This window comes from Carlito syrichta, unplaced genomic scaffold, assembly GCF_000164805.1.
Source record: "Carlito syrichta isolate Samal-C Ts95f unplaced genomic scaffold, Tarsius_syrichta-2.0.1 Scaffold305177, whole genome shotgun sequence".
NCBI classification, from domain to species: Eukaryota; Metazoa; Chordata; class Mammalia; order Primates; family Tarsiidae; genus Carlito; species Carlito syrichta.
In genome coordinates this window covers 178,709-200,097 of record NW_007249273.1, presented here as the reverse complement: position 1 = coordinate 200,097, position 21,389 = coordinate 178,709, and the positions used below count along the sequence as shown (strand labels likewise).

At 43.1% G+C, this 21,389-nt stretch overlaps 1 protein-coding gene across 1 annotated transcript in view; it reads right to left on the bottom strand.

Moving 5' to 3' along the window:
- LOC103263608 (potassium channel subfamily K member 1-like) overlaps positions 1-12,674 on the bottom strand; it is a 31,035-nt gene extending 18,361 nt beyond the window's left edge. Inside the window, exon 1 of the mRNA XM_008061276.1 lies at positions 12,545-12,674. Within this exon, the coding sequence (XP_008059467.1) occupies positions 12,545-12,674 (130 nt within the window). The remainder of the gene's footprint in view (positions 1-12,544) is intronic.
- Positions 12,675-21,389: the final 8,715 nt, after the last annotated feature.

The window sequence follows — 21,389 nt, the reverse complement described above, 5'->3', positions numbered from 1 at the left end:
TGAGTCCACCATACGGGAGCCCTCCAGGACTCAGCCCTCAGACTTCTCTCTACTTCAGATCCACACTTACTTCCTGAACCAGGACTTTCCTATCTCTTTCACCTCACAGCCTACAAGAAAAGAAAAATGGTGCCAAGTCCAAAACTGTGGCCACCCTGAGGACCAAGAATTGGGGAGTCCATCAGAGTCTAGCCCCCATCTGTAACCCATCAGTGGCATCTGATTTTCTAGGCAGCTCTCCCAGATGATCTCATCTAGACCCATGGCTTCAAATACCATCTTTAATCCTGTGATTCTTCAACCCCGGCTACACATCAGCCTCACCTGGAGAGCTCTTAACAAAATTAGGAATTTCATTTCAGTGGGTCCTAGATGGAATGCAGGTACGGGTATCTTTGTGTGTTTGTTTTTTGCTCTTTAAAACTCTTTAAGAGACTCCACTGTACAGCTAGGTTGAAATCCACAGATCTATATATACACTATTGACCTCCAAACTTGCCCTCACTTCTTTTCTGAACTCCAAATTCATGCCTGACATGCTATTCAACATCCATCTTAGGTGTGGTACGGGCATCTCAAAATAAATATGTACACAAAAGAATTCTTGATCTTGTTTACACTTAGGACCACCTCTACCATCACTTCTCACCCTGAAAACTTCAGCCCAAATTGCCCCTCCCCTATTCGTTCTCATGTCAGGTAACAGTATCAGGCAAGCTGTGTATTTCTTCTGACGAGATACCAAGTACTTATGTTTCTAAAAAGACTTTCCCTCATCTCCAACATCTAGTCCATCAGCAAATCCTACTGTTTCTACTTCCAAAATAGGTTCTAAACCAGAGCACTTTTTACGCGTCCCACTGCTATTGATCCAGGGCACATGGCTTTCCTCCTGGATTACTTTATAGCCTCACGTGTTCCCCTGCCTCCCCTCCACCCCCACCCCATGATTCCACTCCTCCATCCCTAGCGTATGCCAGGGCTGAGACGTTTGTATTGGTTTTCTGTGGCTGCTATAACACATTACCACAAACTTGGCGTCTTAAAACAACAAATGTATTGTCTCACAGTTGTGCGGCCAGAAGTCTGAACTCAAGGTGCTGGCCGTGCTGGTTCCCTCCGAAGGCTCTGAGCCTTCCTTGCCTCTTCCAGCTTCTGGCGTCTCCAGGCTTTAAGAAATGTAGCTTCCTTGGCTTGTGACTGCATAACTCCAGCCTCTGCCTTCACCTTCACATGCCCTCTCCTTCTGTATCTTCTCCTTTTCTATCTGGTACCCAGACACTTCTCATTGGAATTAGTGCCTATCTGGATAATCCAGTGTGATCTTACCTTGGAGATCCTTAACTTAACTATAGCTGCAAGGATCCTTTTTTCCCACATTCTCAATATTCTTCACTGACTTTTGGTGGGGGAGGGGGCATGTGAATTAAATGTTGCCCTGCCTGAAGATGAGTAGCCGTTGTGTATGTGGATCCAGCATCCAGCATCCCTGCACTCATACAGGAGGGAAAGAGAAGGACAACAAATTGGGCTACTCCGGCCAACCTGATCTAAGACCCAGAGGGCAGCCCGCACCAACTTATGAAGTCTAGGGCCTCTTCTTCTGACTTCTATTAAACAGGCAACAGGCATCTCGGTCAGAGAATAAGATTGACCAAGAGAAGCACAGCATGGGAGGAAGTTTAGTGTTTAAAGGAAACTGACAAGCGGGAAAATGCTGTACTAGCAAGAGAGGCTCATCAAAGCAAATGCAAAACTATGAGCTTATATTTACAAATAAATTCCAGTCAGTGTTCAGTGAGTGGATTAGCCACTCACCCTGGACACGCCATCTAGCCATTTTATTTCAGCTAATAGCCTACAGCCTCCCCACCCTCCACCCAAAGCCCCTAATCTAGACTCTAAGTCACCTCTTCTCTCATCAAACATGGTTCTCTAGTTCCAGCCACTTACAGATGTACCATAACCACCTCTAACCCAAGCTTCCCCTCAAACCAGCTGTGGCTCGGAGAACGTCTCTACATCCCTGTCTCTTTCTGCCTCACTGCTGACATTCAAAAGGACACCAACAGCCCCTGACTGTTAGAATTTCTGCCATTCATTGCTTTTTCTCTATCACCATCGCTGGGTCTTAATTCAGGCGTTCCTCCTATGCTGTCCATCCCCCAGGCCACCATTTCCCACAGCAGGTAACTCTCACTGTCCCTCACAAATGGGCCCCAGCTGTCTGTCCAGCCTCACTGCTTGCCTGTGCCTGACTCAAAGAACCAGGATGTGGTCTTGGTCTCAGAACACTGCCTGCCCTTTCACACTGGCATGGTTTTGCACAGGTTTTGCTTCCTTTCATCTTTCTAACCTGTCTCCAAGCCCTCAGGGTCAGTCTCTGCTCATGCTCCCATGGCACAAGGCACCCTCTTCTTTTGTCCATCTCTGTCGCACAGACTGGGACAGCCACAGTTTTTTTCCTCACCTCCCCAAAGGTCACTGTGACCACACGACAGAGCTCTGGCTAATGAGATGGAAGCAGACATCTGCTAGAGGGGTAGCTGGTGTGGGGAAAACCTTTGTCTCTTGCTGCCTTTATCACAAGCAAAACTGTCTGCAGCTGAGCAGCCATCTCATGGGGTTGGGGGACTGGCATGAGAACAAAGCATGTGTGAGAGACAGAATGTTCCTCCTCAAAACAGGAAGGAAGGCTGAGCTGGAGACAATAAAGAGGCAGATGCAGGAGTGCTGTCTGTCCTCCTTCAAGACAAAGGGTATCCCGCCCACCCCCTCCGTCAGGGAGAACAAAGGCTGACCATAGATGACAGCTTTAGACCCTCACCAACCTTGAGATGATACCAGAGGAATTTATCTTAACAAGCTTTTTAAAGTAACCTTTTCCTCCCATCTTTTGCCTTCTCCCCAAGTTGCTGCCCACGGAGAGATTCAAAGTCCTTTTCCTTTGACTTGTCAGTTGTCTAAAATTAATCGTCCTTTGTTGAAGATGCTATCTAAGCCACCGTTTTGAGTTACCCTTCAATGAACGACCCGTGTGATGTTCACTGCATGTGTTGATATATTTGCTTGTTTTCCTCTTATTAATCTGTCTTTGTTACAGGGGTCTGTTCCAATTATGAACTAAGGAGTACTGAGAAGAAATTATATTTCCTCCCCAACATGAACTCAGGAAGGAGGAAGGAGCAGTGTGGGGTATGGTCTGGGACATGGACTGTTTCCTTCTCCCGCTTCCCTCAGGAGTGGTCTCTGGTTAAAACTGGTCTCTGAAGGGTGTGCATAACCAATAATGAGTCACGGCACACAGGTGACCAAGCAAAGCTGAAAGCAATGTGGTTGTCACCTGGAATTATTGTAATTAATATAACTGTGAACACGGGACAGGAATTTGATGAACTGAATTTCTTGCGTATAAAGTTGTTGTACTGCCCCAAGGCACAGTTTCTTTCCTCACTGACGGCAGCCATAGGTGCCTCATGGATTGGACTCTTTCCTCATTGACAGGCCACCACTGATGTCTCCTATAAGTTCTAATAAACCAATGTCTTTCCCTGTTTTTGCTGATGGAAAGGGTTCTGGCTGGAGATTCCTCTCCATGACTCAGTCCTTCCATGGTTAGAAAGCAGGAGTGAGGATACCGGGTAGGGACCAGACTCTACCCCTGACCTACAAAGTTTCCTTTAAAAAGTCTGTTATCTAGTATATGACTCAGTTTACTTGTTGATAGAACTTATCCTCTCCGGATAAACTCACTGGATTTTAAGACAGATGCCAATTTAGACAAGGCTGGTTTTGGGCTCATCTGTCACCCCTGGCTGAGTACCCTTGGGGGCAAAGCACATGACAAGAGATAGACCTGAACTTCATACTTGACATTTTCCCAGAAAATCACCACTTTTGGAGCAAAAGAGTACTTACCTAAGAGATTAAAAATACATATGTAAAGTGTTACCACATTTCCATCATGGGGAAATTACTTCACATGATAAGAAAATAACTTTTGAAGTCAATTCATTTGATCATTAACATCTAACTAATTACTTCCAAGTCAGTATTATCCTTCAGTGGAGATGAAATTAGAATATAATGAGTCTGCTGAAATCAAGCAGATCAGAGGGCCAAAACCAAGGTTAGGTTTCCTGGGAGTCCCTCTGAGTTCAGCAAAAAGAATTCCAATTACACCTTCATTACTTTACCTGCATGCCTGGCAATAAATCAATTTCAGAGTTAAGCCCACACTGACACCAATATTGCACAATTGATATTTCTTATAAGTGTTTCCACGCTTTTTAGAAACTATCCCTGGTGCAAAAAAAGTGACTTTTTCAGCAGAGGAGTATAATTCTAACTTATTCAAATATTACTGAACCTGTCTAGTTCTTCAAACCAGGGTTACTGGGTTTTCTCACTGCAGTTGCCACACACCTGGGGGATTCCAGTCTCTCCTTTGGAGAAGGCGCACCTCATACCTTTCTTTGGATCAAAAGCTTACAGCTCCTTTGCAAATCCTCATTTTAAAAATGAGAATATTGAAATAATAGCAGCAATCCAGCCCCCAATCCCCAATGTTCAATTGTCATCCCAATGACCCCAGCAACCAACGGCTCAGAGCAAGAAGGAAGAAGGAGGAAGAGCCCTCAAAGGAGTCCCACAAGTTGCGTTCTGACCAGGCACACATGTAAGAAGGAACCAGCATTCAGTACTGCTTTTCAGGAAGGAGTTCTTAGGACAAAAGTGAGGAGTTCAAAACTAAAACCAAGCAAACAACCACAATGCCAAGTTCATGAGATGACAAAGTACCTTGAAGTTTTTTTTTAACTGAGCAGCTTAAATAGCATCAATTCTCTTCTCCATGATATTCATAAGAAAAAGTATCAAATATTTGAAACAAACACACAGAGAATGCTCAATGCTTTGTCAGTCAGTCAGATTCTTCAACTTTAAAAATGTTTGGCAGGTAAATTAGAAGGAAACTCGGAAATAAAAGGGAGGGTGTCTCTTTTGGGAGAAATGGATTTAACTAGAAAACATAAAAGACAGAAAATCAACCCTTCTCATATCTAGCCAAAAAAACACAGGAAATATAACTTGGCTCTGATGTTCAGGTCCCTATGACCTATCTCCTATCTATCAAACACTTCGAAATGCTGCCATGTCTTCCTAGAAACATAGGACCAGGTCCATGTTCTTGTCTTATGGAAAATATAGTTGTGGAATCAAAAGCCAAATAACATTTAAAGACGCAAAACAGCATTTTAGGGTCCACATGAGTGGTTAAAAACATGCTATGTAAGAAGGAAGTGGGCAAACCCTCAGTCAAGTCAGGATCAGCTCCTTCTTTGGACTTGGTCCTGATTCAGGATCAAGTGCTGCATCTTCACCTATTCCTTGGGTGCATCAGGACTGGAACCCACCAGTCACAGGTAAATAAGCACATGGGTGCACATGTGCAGAGAGAAGGCTTCCAAAGACGTGGTCAGAGGAAACTAGTCATCACTAGGCTTATTTTTTGTTTTCCCAAACAGTGAGTGTTATCATTTGTTTTGTGGACAACTACAATAGGGTAGCAGGTAAAGGTATCTGCCACTTCGGACATGCACACTACCACCATAGAGCCAAACGCAGGAAGAAGAACAAGCTGCTTAGTCGTAGGATCACATGAATTCCTCCCTTTCTAAAAATATTGCTTTCTGGCATAAAACACATTCTGAGCACGGATGGCTCCACTTAGTCATCAAGCCCATGGATGCAGAGCTGGGGGATTCATCATCACACACTGCATGTCCCCAGCTGGCTACCCACAGACCGGCAACGTGATGGCTCAGCCCAAAAAAGACGGCCAGCGGACTTTCTCAAGGGGAGGCCCCGAGGCTGGTGGTCACCATATCCATCACTGCTCTGCAGCCTCCACAATCTGTCAACACTTGACAAGGATGCCGCAGGGTAGACTTGATTCTACAGGGCTTCAGTCCAATCAGACTAAGAAAGGGGAAACTTTTTGCTTCTGGGAACTCCTTATTTCTTGAGCTGATAATTTTTTCTTTTCTGGGAAATGATTGCCAAAACACAAAACAAAAAAAAGAGTTTCTTTTTCTAACTGTGAGACACTTCTTTTTGTAACTGCAGGAAAGTGCTTCAGGTGGGCTCACTGGAGTCAGGGGAACAAGGGGATTCTGGAGTCTCCCACTTTAAGCATCTTCTATCAGACACTTATTTGACTTTGTTTTGTCATTGAAGACGCGTCAACTAATGGAGGTGAATATGCACACCAATATTTCACTAACTTTTAAAATCACGACCTCTTTGGATAAACAACATAAAAACAAATCTACCACAGGCAAGGGCCCTACTTCTGCTGGGCAGGGAAGGGGATGACCCTGTGTCTTTTTTCAATTCTCCACAGCCCAGAACATTCAGTCAATAATTTCTGAAATTTGCCTGATAAATAATAAATATAAAATACACTTAATGTTTAAATTATATAACCTCCTTGTTCCCACCCATCGAGAATAATTGTCATAACGGCTTTAGATATTGAGTTTAATCAACCCAATAAACAGAATCATTTAAAATGCAAAATGTGTTTCTTTCTCCTCAAATGAATGAATTTGATTCGCTATGAATCCAGAGGTTCCCAAAGCTACATTACATTGAAACTATCCTCTTGCACCCAAAAGCAGAATTCCCATTGTGTAGGCTTTATACGGATGAAAATCTCATCACTGGTCTTAACCTTGGAAATACACCAGAGTCAGGAAACTCCCGCTGAAAGGTTGGTAACTCTATCTTAAGACCCCTGTCTTCCCCTCTGCTTCTGATGCCAGCCCTCCACTTGGGTGTGGGGGTCTCAGCCCCATTTGCCTGACCAAGAAACAGTCCAGTAAGTCTGCCTTCTTTCCATAATCATCATGACACTTCCATCTCACCATCTTACACAAAAGCATACCCTTTTCTTGACCCTTCACTTCCCCCGCTGGCTACTGCTCATTCCTTTCCTTTGGCAGCACAGCTCCTAGAAACCATCATCTGCCTTCTGCCTTCAGTTCCTCTTCTCTCGTTTTCTTATCGATTCAACTCAGATCAGGGTTTTGTGTCCCCAAACCCACCGCTCTTGTCATTGCTAAATCCAAGGGCCAGTTCTCAGCTTTCGCCTTACCCAGCTGTGTCAGCTCCCCTGACACAGCTGCTCACCTCCTTGAAACACCTCTCTCATAATCACTCAACCACCAGGACGCTGCTATCACCTGGCTTTCCTACACTATGACTGCTTGCCCCTGAGTCTTCTCATCAGATGTCTCCCCACCTTCTGACCTCTAACGTGGAGTAGCTCAAACACACACATCCAACCACCCCCTCAGTATCTCCACTTGGCCGTCACACGAGCATCTGAACATAACATACAGGTGAGTTCCTAGATCTTCTTTGGTACCTTCCAACCTGCCTCTACTGGGCTTTAGCCCCTTTCCTTAATGACACCTCCATCTCTCTGTTGCTCAAGCCAAAACCCCACAGTCCTGCTTGACTCTTCTAGTCCTTTCCCTTCACCATGACCCATCCATCAGCAGATCCTATTGGCTTCACTGTTGAACAATATTTAGAATCTACCAATTCCCACTCTCCCCTACTCTACTGTTGTAGTTCAAGCTGCCAAGATTCCTCTGATGATTACAGAAATGGCTTTCCCGCTGGTCTCCCTGAACCCCCCCCCAACCTCCCATATTCCAAATAGCAGTCACAGGAACCCTAAAAAAAAATAAGTCACATCATGTTACTACTCCTCTGCTTCAAGTCCTCTAGCAGCCCCCTACACCTCACTCACTCACAATAAAAGCAAGCGTCCTCCTCATGGCCTGTAGGGTCCTACAAGTTCTGCCCCCACAGCTCTCTGACCTCATCTCCTCCTACTCCTCATTCTTGATTCCACTCCAGCTACACTGGCCTCCCAGGTGCATGTCGGGCCTTTGCATGTGCTGTGCCACACCTGAGCTGGTTTTTCCTCAATTATCCATACGGTTGGATTACTTATCACCTCAGGTCGCCAACTCAGAGAAGCCGACCCAAGTCAGTGTATATAAAATAGCAATGTTCTTCTCAACACAAACCTTCTACCAGCCTTTCCCGTTTTATTTTTTTCCACAGCACTAGGTAAAATATTTTACTCTTTATTTACTTATACAGCTTATTGCCATTCTTCCCTTCTAGAATGCATATCCCACGGCAGGAATTTTAATCTATGTTGTACCTTGATGTACCGCAGCACCTAAAAACATGTCTGTCGCACACAGTAGGTGCCTCGAAAAATATTTTTTGCAAAGATGAATAAATGAATTAGCAAACGAATTAATGAATGCCACGTGGCAAAAGCAAAACCATAGCTTAGTCTTTAACCAAAAAAAGGGTTTTTTTGGTGTGTGTGTGGCTTATTAACATGTTATTATCCAAAGCACATATAAAGAAGTATCACAATTTCAAGTAAAAAAAGTACGGTTGTGATGTCCTACTAGCTTAAAGTTTCCATTTTTATCCAACCATTCAAAAGCATAAAAAGCAACAAAAATGTCCAAGTTTCTTTTGGGCAAAGACTATGTCTGCTGTTTATTACTATCAGAGATCAGCTCACAGCAGGAACTCACAGTATGTACGTGGCCTGAATGAGCACTAAATATGCCTTTTATTTTACAGTTAAACATCATTATTTACTGAACCGTGCTGGAGTGAATATATCCTCAAGGATACGCCCATCCAGGAAAGAAGACACATAAAACATTGACATGAAAAATATTATAATTTTTCCATTCACAAATTGATGACTGCTGTTAACAGAATATTAAAGTAATTCCTAAAAATGAAAGAAAAATGGGTATTTACCTACTTTAGCTATTATGAAAATGAAAATTCCCTTTCAAAGAACTGCCCTAAACAATAGATAGGCTAGACTAGGGAACTACTCATGTGTAAACATTCTTCCCTCTTTTGGAGTCAGGCCAAGGAGTTTCAGTACCAATGAGGGCTATAATGTATCAATTTAACTTTGAAAAAAAAATTATTTCTTTGATAAAGTGTTCTGTCTGGACATAATGACCACTTCATACACATATGCCTCAGCAGGACATACTGGCAAATTGAAAAATTTAATCAGGCATCTGTCTGCTCCAAAGAGATGGTTTCCTTCAGCTTTTCATTAAGTGATTGTAAGGAAGCCAAAGTGCATGATCATTAGCAATACAAATTTCCCTAGTGGCCCTTATTACCAAGGAATAACTGGAAGCCTTAATCAAGTTTAAAGTCACTGTACGAAATGCATCTAGTGGGCATAGCAACCCCATAAGCTCTGCCTTATTTAATAGTCTTCTCTTCACCTCAATGACTCTCTCCAAGAGCCTCCAGGAATGTCTGAGCATTTGGGTTTGCGTCCTGAAACTGCCACTTCCAACTGTTTCACCTTAAAAAACCACCATTAACATTTTCTGGTCTCAAATTTCACATCTGTAAAACAGGGATAATTAAGGTCAGTCCTGCTATCTACACAGAAAAAATTTAACAATAAAATTAAGTAATGCTTGTGAGAGCAGTTTAAAAACCTGAAAAGCCATACCAAAATGTAAATATTCTTACTGTGTGTGTCTATTTCTTATTGTCTCATTCTTATCTTATCCATTCTCCTTGCCAAGCACCGGTCTTCACTATTTCTTGCATCCAGTTAATAATAAATGAAACGATTGCTTTGCTGTAGGCCTGCAACTGCATTAACTCTTCCCTCCTTATGCTAAGGCTAAGAAGGTTTGCCCCTAATACCTGCCATTAATGAGGCTTAGTGTTTTCTTAAATTGTGTGCATTTTGTATGCCCTCCTTAAAATTTTATCCCCCAAAACAGAATACTCACTCACTGCTGGTAGAACTGTAAACTGGTTCAGCCTTTATGGAAAACAGTATGGAGATTTCTCAAAGACTTAAAAATTGAATTTCCATTTGACACAGAAATCCTACTACTAGGAATCTACCCAAAGGGAGGGAAAAATCAATGTATAAAAAAGATACCTGTACTTGTATGTTCGTTGTAGCCCCCTTCACAATACAAAATTAAGGACCCAACCTAAGTGCCCACTGATGATTGACTGAATAAATAAAATGTGATACACACACACACACACACACACACACACACACACACACACACACACATACACATATACATATACACATATACATATACATATATATGAGATATATATATATCTCATAGAATACTATGCAGCCACAAAAAAAGAATGAAACCATGTCCTTTACAGCATCAAGGATGGAGTTGCAGATCATCATTCTAGGTGAACTGACTTAGAAAAAGAAAATCAAACACTGCCATGTTCTCACTTATATGCAGAAGCTAAACGGCCACAAAGATGGAAATAAAAGACTATGGGAACACCAATAAGAGGGGAGACTGGGGAGGGCGTAGGGTTCAGAAATTACCAAGCCGGGCTTGGTGGCTCAGCCTGTAATTCCACGCCTTTGGGAGGCTGAGGTGAGCGGATTGCCTGATCCCGTGGGTTGGAGACCCACCTGGGTAGGCGAGACCTCATCTCTACAATAAATCAAAAAATTAGCCGGGCGTGGTAGCGCGCGCCTATAGTTCCAGCTATGGAAGTCTGAGGCGGAAGGATCACCGGAGCCCAGCAGGCGAGGCTGCGGTGGCCGGGAGCAGCCACTGCACTCTAGTCTGGGCGACAGAGTGAGACTCCAACTCAAAAAAAAAAGAAATTACCTACTGGGGACGATGTTTACTATCGGGGCAACGAGCCACCTGAGTCCCAATTCCCACCACTACACAATATGTCCATGTAACAAACATGCATACTCACCCCTGAATCTCAAATAAACATGGGAAAACAAATTTCTTCTCTAACCCCAAACAGCAAAAAACAACATCCCATAAAACAAAAACAAAACAAAATATGAGATTCTAAAGTCTGGGAACTACCAAAACTTGTCTCCTTGTCAGACTGTCCCGAAACACTAAACAAATCTAATATATTACAGGGTATCAGTCAAGATTTTAGATAAATTAGTACCATAATCTTATTTTTCTATAGAAAAAGTCCTATTTGACAATAAGACTGCAAATTCCATCTCATGAAATTAGTGGTTTAATGAGTGTATTAAAGTCAAATATTCTTAGAATCAAGAATATTTTTTGAATCCTTCAGAAAAACAAACACGAAATTCACTGGTCTATCAACATTTCCCAAAAATATTATGGTAATCTCGCTTATTTGAATGTGCTGAACTACATGAAAATACCCAGCAGAAGAACCCTATAATACATACTCTTTCTTCTAAAAATGATAACTTTTTTAACATTCTTTAACTGTTTCATACCTGCCAGGAGGAAGCAAATCCATCTAAAATGGTAAAAATGTCTAAGTGTCACAAAAGGAACCAGTATTGCTTATAACCTTCTCCTCTCCACCCCATGTTTCTCCAGGATCTTGCTGCCATTTTCATATAATTTCCACATGTACAGTCAGTACAATTTCAATGCAAAGGGACGTGGACTCAAACCCAAGTCAACAAAAATTCACCTTGCCTTTATAAGGACCAAGGAGGAAGTTCAGGTCTAGAGTTATAGGCAGACATGAGACAGTGAGAGAACAGGTTTCAAAACATATCTGAGACTCCAGAGGATGCTCTCCTTGATAGTATCTTTACATGAAAAATTGCCTAAGAGATAGGAAGCTCCCCAAAACTAAGTTCTGAAAGCTGAGCTATCAATGAGCCTGATGAGGGAGACAAGGTAACAGGTCAGGAAGTTGCAGGCGGGACTGTGATCCTTCTGAAAAGAGGAACAGAACCCAGGATCCTCAGTAAAAGTGGTCAGGAACTGCAAGACCAGCATGTGGACAGCAAAAGCACCAATGAAGTGAAGGGCAAAGAAGTCAAGTCCAGTGAGTGGGACAGCAAGTGGTGGTAATTACTGGAATCACTGAACCAGAGCCTTTTGTGAAGTCCAAAGAACAAACAGAGGACTAACCGCTGCCAGGAGAGTCAGCAGCCACATCTACAATGGCTTATGACAAGGCCTTCTGGCAGTTTAAAAAAAAAGAAAGAAATCCAGTACCAGTAGGGTTATGAAAAAAAATGAAGCCTTACAGTTCATTAGTCCATTAATTGACCTTACCATCCTACCTAATCCGAGTTACTCATAAAATACTCTCCTTGCTCTATCAGGCGATTTGGTTGCTTGCATGCCAAAACTTAATCAGCTTCAAATCGGAGCCCATATTTTTAGGAAAGAAAAACAGTAGAAGACAGGGTAACTATGTCCATGTTCAAGAGAATTCGTGCAGAACGTATCATCAAAGAAATCAACTTAGGCAGCAGCCCTCGGGAACACAGTGAGCAAATTCCCTGAGCTGAGTGGACAGTGCACATATTAACCCATGCTAAGAAGCTCTTCAACCAAATGTCCCATTTCCACTGAGCAGAAGACGGAGACAAGCACAGCAGCACACATGTGGAACAGGGCACAGGATGGGTACGTTTCCTCACGGTGTCTCCGGCAGATGCTGTCCAGTTGATTTTCAGGGCCACAGCCAGGTCGAGCTATGAGACCTCTGCTAGGTCTACTGCAGTGGTTCCCTCTGCTTGAGCCAAAGAAGGGGACTGACCTAGATGACATTCTGCCCTGCCTCAATATTTAATGGAAAACGGAGAACTCCCTGTTTGGGGGAAAGCAGAACCTATCAGTATTTAAAATGACCAAGCACAGACACGAGCCGAATGTGTGAGAACAGCGAGCACATTTCTTTAGGAACACAGAGCTAAGTTCTAGCTGTACCTCATTTGGCAAGGGAGGAAATGAGAGATGGAAAAACCTGAAAACAAATGAATTGTCTCACTGTGTACCCTGATCCACACCACCGTTTTAGAAATGTGGAGTCGAAATGAGGAGCCAGGGTAACTTTCCTGCACTCTTAGAAGGCAGAGCGGCTTTCAAAACCATCATCTCTACATGCAAGGAGAAATTCACTAGATTAATTGTGAGCTCACCTACTGCACAGTCTTCACAGTATCAGGACACATGCTAGAATGAACACTTTTTGCCTTTCGGCTGATAACTGCTGGGCTTAAAACCCTCTCATTACGAAGAATCAAAATGAAGCATGTCTAATTACACTCTGTGCCTCAGAGCAGTGATTCTAATTCTCTTCCCCAACAGCTAAACAAACATTAGAAGTTCAGCGAATGACACCCTCTCAAGGGCACGCTCAGATGTCGTCAGAGCCCCACACTTGGTGCAAAGGAAAGCACAGTGGTAACTGGTAACAATCACATCTCTGAGAGTCAGCAATCACCTCCTAAGTGTAAGTGAAATAGACTGCGTGTGATGCAGAATTCTCAGGGTCAGAAGTAAGGTATGGTCTCTTCCTATTCAAAAGAGCATACTAGAATGAAAGTAAGGGTGATTTCATTCTAGGACTAATAGTCAACCTACTCTAATGGTTTTAAGTAACTCTTTTGGACATGGCAATAGTCAACTTCTCATTTGCTGCACGCGAGCTATGGATCAAGTTTCCAGAATGCTCTTACGGCTCCGAGAGGACACATGGCCAAGAAGACTTGAGAGGGAACACATCTGATATTGACATTCGCCAGACTGGATCCTCAGAGGTTAGAGGGTAGGTCATTAAGAGACTCAAAAGTCTGATCAATGGTGCTTTGCTTTTCAAACATTTCTACATATCTGTGTATCCCCATATGTGCCTGTGAACTGTGGAAATGCCTTGGCTAAAAGAACTACCAGTACACATGTAGGCTCAATATGGGACTGACTTCTCAAGTTCACAACTTTCAAATAAAGTAACAAGAAAAAAAGACTTTGCAAGTGTGAATCTACATGTGGTTAAAAATACTCATATCTGATGAGGAAGAAAACAGAATTGAAAACCTGTACAGAGTGGCACCTTTTCCTCAAAGCACATATGGGTTTTCATACCATATTTCTGCCATCCCAGATTCCTTGTGAAGTAAAAATGGACTTGTAACATTGGGCACCCTTGAGCAAAAATGAAAGCACTAAGATTAAAGAGAAGCCAGACATCCTTATCTGAGACCAATGCACTAAGAAATTATCTTGAACAATTACAAAATGAAAATAATTATACTTATAATACCTGTGTTCCTTTTAAAGATGAGAGAAAAGTAAAGTTTAATTAAGTTACAACTCAGTAGCTTAGGAACTGAACCAAAGTTGGGGTTTTACTCTCACAAAAAATAATTTGCTTAATGCCAGTTACTAGTATAAACATGATCAGAATGACTATCCTATCTAGCCCTTTCCAAAACTATTTAGAAGTACCCATTCATAACTAACTTACTAATTACAAGACACATTCCACGGCTACACCCTTGAGAGCTTATGCATCTTATAGCTGAATCCATGAGAATTTGGGTGATGGAACCAACCTCCCAAAGCCCTCCTCCCTGACCAAAGCCTGGGGTCTGGCCAGTCCATACAGGTGTGAGGAGGTGAAGGAACACACAACTGGGGTTGTTTCCTTCTGTTTCCTGCCATACACACTCGGAAATAATTCCCACTCCTATCTACAGCAACAGTTTGCTACTCACTTGGGCTTCGAGTTGAGATTTGGGCTGTGAAATTCTCAATGTGGCAGGCCAGGGTAATGTCCCTTATCCCATCATGCCCCAGGGCCCGCAAGTTCCCACAACCATCCGTAGGAGCTGTCCGTGACACACTCTGCCTGTTCTAAGCCAGTGTGAGGCTGGACTGTTTGTCACAGTGCAGGCCCAGAAGACTACAGTGGCTCCCTGTTGCCTGCTGACTCAGGGGCCAAATCTCCTTCCTGCACCTCAGCTCCACTGTCAGTGCCTGTCCCCTGCTGCGTGCCAGCAGGGAACCCCAGCTCTGATAGGCTGGCACCCTCACACTCTAAGGGTAGGCTCGTTCCACTTCTGAAAGTGAACATATGTCCCTTTCCTTCACAGCCTTCTTCTCTCTGCACCACCCCACCGAACCTTACCTGTATTGCTTGCTTATCTCAATTCACCTCCTCCAGGAAACCCCTCGGACCACTCCAGCCCACACCCATCTCCCTGTCAAAACCCTACAGGTATTACCAGGGGTCCCATACAGTTCGGCAGTCAGGTCTCTACACCCTATACAGCTCTCTGAGAGTTTTGGTCATGTCTCCCCCTCTGGCTCTGAATTTTTTTTTAAAGCAGTGATCCTCCCTTTACAGTATTTTTTAACATATCCTCACATGTTGGACACAGAGTAAGGATGTACTCAGTAAATACTCCAAAGTCCTAGGATGATAGAATGCTAGAGCTTGAAGAGGATCTTATCCTTTTTGTGGTACGGATGATGCAAATGAGCTCTAGAGACATAGTCAGCGGATCTTTGTTGAGGAAGACTTGTTAAAAGGAAACTAAGCCCCTAATCCCAAGTTCCATGCCTTCACACCCCCACCCCCATTTACACAGTTTATGTCAGGTCGTTCAGTATGTCTGAACATACATATTTTCCTTATAGTAATTCATCATGCTCATTTTTCACCACATCAGGCTGGACTTTTTAATAGTATTCATTCAGTTGATGTCCCTGATGACAATTAGACTTGCCAACTGTTTCTCAAGCCAGTGATGGCTACGAGGAAAGGCTCCTTGGAGATGCTGCTGGCCTCGGCTAGCCGTGTGTAGCGACTCAGACACTGAAAACAGAGAAAAAATTCCGAGACACACTCCTGGGCTGGCCGGAGAGTACTAACACAAATCAACGCACACACCTAGCTCTGAGTGAAGCTAGAGAGGAAATCTCGATGGACAAGGCCAGAAGCCAAATAAGTCTTTTCAGCCTCATTCGGATCACCTTGGCAGACAGCAGGTGTCCCGCCAGACTGGCCCAAAGAACAAATGTAGCTTTAGGTTGTGGCTCGGCCGACGACGGACAGAAATTTGCTTTTGTGTACTCTTCCTTCAACTTTTGAAAAATTTTAATTTATTTCTTGCTTTCCATTTTGTTGGTGCGGTTTTTAAACCTCAGCGGCTTTGCGGTGGCAGGGGAGGGTGAGATAGGCGTGGTGGGGGATGACAGATTGCACAGCCACACAACAGCGCTCTTCCCTGCTGTGTGGGGATAGGAAACCCACGAGGCTCATCCGCACCCGCCCACCCTCCCACCGAGAGGTGCATCTGTCGGAGCCGGCCCGTGGGCAGCAGGCTGCTTTTCTGATATGGCTCCTGTCAGAGCACTGGATGGCAGGTAGGCAGCGATGTGGGGGCTTCTCGCCCCTGCTCAGACGTTCTGAGTCAGTCTGACACGGAGGCAGCGGAGAAACAGCCTCTCTGGGTTCTTTAATTAACTTAATCCACCTAACCATGGTCTTTAAATAATTGAGTGCCTTGGTAACCGGTGTTCAAACGTTGGAAGAATTTCAGTGACAAGAACTAAAATGTTAACCTTTTAATGCTAGTTGGAAACATTTCATTCTCCTTCTTGTTATTCACAAGCTGAGGCTACATTAAAAAATAGAGCATTGGGGGTGGGGGAAGGATGTTTAGATCATCAACAATGAGCAGAGCCATATTTATACTAATAGGATCATTTCAAACAGGAAGTCAGCAATATGGAAGAAATGAAAATCACTCATGTTTTTCTGAGAGTCATATGATAAGTTTCCTATCTATTATAAACTGTAAAAACTGTCAATGTGTTTATTTGAAGCTGATATACTCCTAAAATGTATAGCTCTTTTGTGAAAAAAATAATTCATATTTGTCTTATTTACTTCCTAAAAACAGAAACCACTAGATTCACTCCTTGGTAACTTTATTTCGTATCAGCTACTCATAAAAAATGTACTGGAGTTATTTATTTATTGTTGTTCTTTGGACTGCATAAAATGTAAAATTTGTAATTAAATGATTATATCAAACACTAAATATCCTACTGTTACATTTAAGAAGATATGAAGCAAATACTTCCACTCTTTGGGCTTTTTTTGTTTTCTTTCAGTTTTCCACACAGCCTTAGGTAATATTAAATCATAAAATAATATTACAGTTTAGACACTCTTAGCCTGGAAGTATTTAAAAACTATTGTTAAATGTATTTATTAAATAGCAACTCAGACCAGAGAATTCACATTCTCAATCTGAAATATCTCTTTCTTTTCCTCTACCTATTGACATTCTATGTATTTCTCCCTCAAGGTCAAAATCAGATGTCAGCCTCAAAAGCCTTCTTCAGTCTCTGCAGTCAGATAATCGATGCACGTGATATAATATGACATAATGGCACACTGTATAAATGGAAGGCACTGTCTCCTATGCTCCAAGTGTTGCCCTCATGACACCCCACTGGAGTTGAACATGTGCCTGTGTAGATCCCCTCAGACACCCAATCGAGATCTCAAGTTCAACAGGTCCACGACTGAGCTCCAGAACCTCCATCAAAACCCGTGCTTTCCATAGCCTCCCTCTGTCTGTAAGAACATGCTCCCAGGAGCTCAGGTCAGAATCCTGGGGTCCATCTTGACTGCTCTTTTTATTTTACCCCTCATATCCAATCCACCAGCAAACCCTGTTGGTTCGGTCAACAATACGGATCAAGCATCTGAGCATTCCTCACCACCTGCTCTAAGCCACTGACAGGTCCCATCTGGGTCACTGGAACAGCCTCATCCTTGCCCTCCTATACCAGCCAGAGTGAATGTGTTAGAATAATCAGTTAGATCATGACACTCCTTCACTCAAAATCACCCAGTGCTTTCTACCTGGCTCAGATAAAAGCCAGATGCCTTGCAATGACCTAGAACATCGTTTGGCATCTGCTCCTTCCCTTCTCCTCGACTTTACCACTCCCTTATTACTTGGCTCCAGCCACGGCTGCTTTCTTTTTTGTTTTTTTTGAGTTGGAGTCTCACTCTGTCGCCCAGACTGGAGTGCAGTGGCCGCTCCCGGCCACCGCAGCCTCAGCCTGCTGGGCTCTGGCGATCCTTCCACCTCAGCCTTCCGAGTAGCCGGAATTACAGGCATGCGCCACCACGCCCGGCTGACTTTTTGATTTATTGTAGAGATGAGGTCTCGCTGCCCAGGCGGGTCTCGAACCCACGGGCTCAGGCAATCCACTCACCTCAGCCTCCCAAAGGCGTGGGATGACAGGCTGAGCCACCAAGCCCGGCTACAGCTGCTTTCTAATTGCACCTCCACTAGGGGCCTTTGTTCTAGAACACAGCTCCCCAGATAACTGCATAATGCACTCCACACCTCCGCCAACTCTTTACTCAAATGCCATCTTCTCAATAATGCCTTCGTGAATGACCTTACACAAGACTGCAAACCTGGACTTCACCCCACGCCCAAGCACACGATAATTACCCCATGCACTATCTCTTTGCTCCCTTATGTTTCTCCCAAGCACGTACCACCATCTAACATACTGCATTTTACTTACTTACCTCCTTGATTGTGTTAGGGCTCAGAATCAAGTTTCTCTCTGACCTTTTCCTGCCCTCCTGTCTCTGGCCCCTCCTGCTAGCCATAGAAACTAGAATCCCTCTTCTCCAAGGTGGGTCATAGAAACCAGAACCCCTTTTCCCCAAAGCTAGCCATAAAATAAAATTTAAAAACTACCTTAACTTTCCCCCGTCTTTCTGTACAAAAACTGGCCATGAAAAAATTATCTGCCCTACCTCATTTGGTTGTATTTCATAAGGCTCCCATTCCAGAGAGGGTCTTGCCCTATACCCAGTAGGAAGGAATGCTGCAGAGAGAGGCCAAGAAGAATCTAGACAGAAAGGCCTTGCTGTGTTTTCCCACTCAGTCTATTAGCATGAATATTCATTTTGGCCGATCATATTTCTACAGGGCTGTCCACACTTTGCTGAACCTAAGCATAAAAATGGACAGTTTTCCCTTTATCTCTTTAGATCTTTATTCTGAAGGCTCCTGTGTCACACAAACCTATGATCAGATACATTAGTATGCCTTTTCGCATACTAATGTATCATATTAATTCATCAGCCTTTTACTAGCTGATTTTCAGGGAAACTTCAGAGGGCGAAGAGGAAGTTTTCCCTGACCTCTAAATCTGCCTCCTCCTCTTCCCACTAGACTAACACATCCAGGAGAACAAGAATTTTTACTTTTGTTTCCTACTATACCCTTCAGTGCCTAAAGCACTTAGTCAACCCAGCCGCTCAATAAATACTCAGTGTAACAAATACTTAGTGAGGAATTAATGACTCTCATCTTTAGCTTACTTAGGGCCTTCCACAGTGCACTGAGGATACATGATGCTCTCAGATATCATTGTTTCTATATGACTAAGTTCAAAATGCTTTTCAGCAATGTAAGCCTCTGTTTCCTCATTAAGACAACGAGATTTTATAAAAGTCTTTTGAAAAGGAGTCACATCTTCAGGACTTTATGTTTCAGAAAAGGAGACAGATTCAATATGAAGAAATGTGCCTTAAGTTGCTCAAATTGCTCTTCTTGAGCACCTATTGAGGGCTAGGGATGACAAGATAGGTGTCATGGGAACCAGGTGCCAGGGGAGACCAAGGTGTGACGGGAACCAGCAGGTAAAAGGCTAATCTGGGGTGAAAGAGCAGGAAGAAATGAAGACGGGGGCCTGGAGAGACAAACTGAGTAGAATGTGCTTCTCAACAGACCCACATCCTGTGTGTGTCTGGCCTGGCATGCCCTAGGAGCACTCTTGGATAGAGTACTTCTCCTACCTCTCCTCCTCAGTGCATATCTGGACTAAAGATCTCTTGGAGGCTGTGTTGCAGACCAAGATGAAATCAGTGTCTGAATAAGCCTCAAGAGGCTTCAATAAAGCAGAGTGAAAAGGGAAGTATCAACTTGAGTAAATAGCTTAACTCAGGTTACAAAGCCCCCTAAGCATTCACAAGGGGATGAGCATTACAATTAGAGCCTCGACACTAATCTCTAATGCGCAGTCCATTGGACACACTCAGAGAAATGAAAACTAGCATGTTTTATTCTCTCAAAATCCCTTAAGGGTATTCGACGCGTTTTTTTACTTTCTGTCCTCTGAATCCACCAGTCATACATAATTCTATGGATCCCACATTACCAGGATTTCTAAGTCCCCTGGAAGCTCCTGCCCAAAGCCTTTTGCCAGATACTAACAACTGAATCTTGGAGACAACGGAGGGCAAGCTTTTATTTCACAAAGTAAGTCAACCCTAGTCAGAGGAGCTAACGCAAAAAGTTAGACTGATCTGGGAGAAGCAGGTAGTAGCAAATTAAAAGCACTGCCAATGTCTAACATAAGCCAATTAATCTCATCAATATAACCATCAACTCTGTTTTACAAATTAAAAAAAGGAGAACACAAACACCTCTGGAAAAACACAGATAAGCCCTGCCAGTCTGACTCGAGCCCAGGGAGAGAGTCACAGAGCACTTTCAGGTACACAAACTCTACACCTCAAACTCTCCCTTCTCTTCCCTTCTCTGTTCTGACCTCAGATAGGGGCCACAACCCTTCAAGGTGCTGCTAAGTGGATGGTTGTCTCTATCTTGCATCATGCTCTGAGGATTGTGCAAAGAATGAGAGACCCACCCAGAAGCCAGAACACAGAGTCCAGAAGGTAGAAGGGTCAAGGGAGCCAAGAAGTTGTGTGTTTTCTGATAGAAAAAGTCTTTATCTCCTGCTGGGAATAGGCAATGTGAGCATGGCATCATTAATGGACAGGTGAAGAAGCTCAGTATTTCATAGATTTGGCTATAATTGGGATCAAAGGATGTCTCTTGAGAATAAAATCTAGCACAGTGCATCTCAGAATGCATCAGAGAGATCTTATGATATTGATGGTATTTGTCCCTGAAACTAACCTTGTAGTAAGTTGAACTATTCGAAATTGCCATTTTTATGGATCAAAACAATCGAGTGTCAGCAATTCACATGCTCCAAACTTCCACATCTCTTCTAACTCAACAGAAAATAGACACTCTCTCCCTCAAACAACAAATCCAATGAGTAGTGCCATAAAACAACTTGTCCTAAAACAACTTGTCCTGAAAGCACCAGAGTTCCCATTAGGCTACTGGAACAATGGAGAATCTATTCCTGATAGAACTTACGGTTATAAAATAAAAGCAAAGACATAATTTCTTTTAAGCTATAGCCACTTATAACAGCAGCAGTATCTTCCAGGTGCTATAGAATAGGCATAGATAGCAGCAAATTTATAGTTTTAAAAAAACTTTCAAAATACTCAAGAACCGATATGTTTTATAGACAAGTATGCATTTACATATTTAAACATTGATCTCTTTAACCATTACTGGGCGGAAATGTTTTTAGAGGTTATTGTACACTTCTCTGCCTTCTTAAACAGAA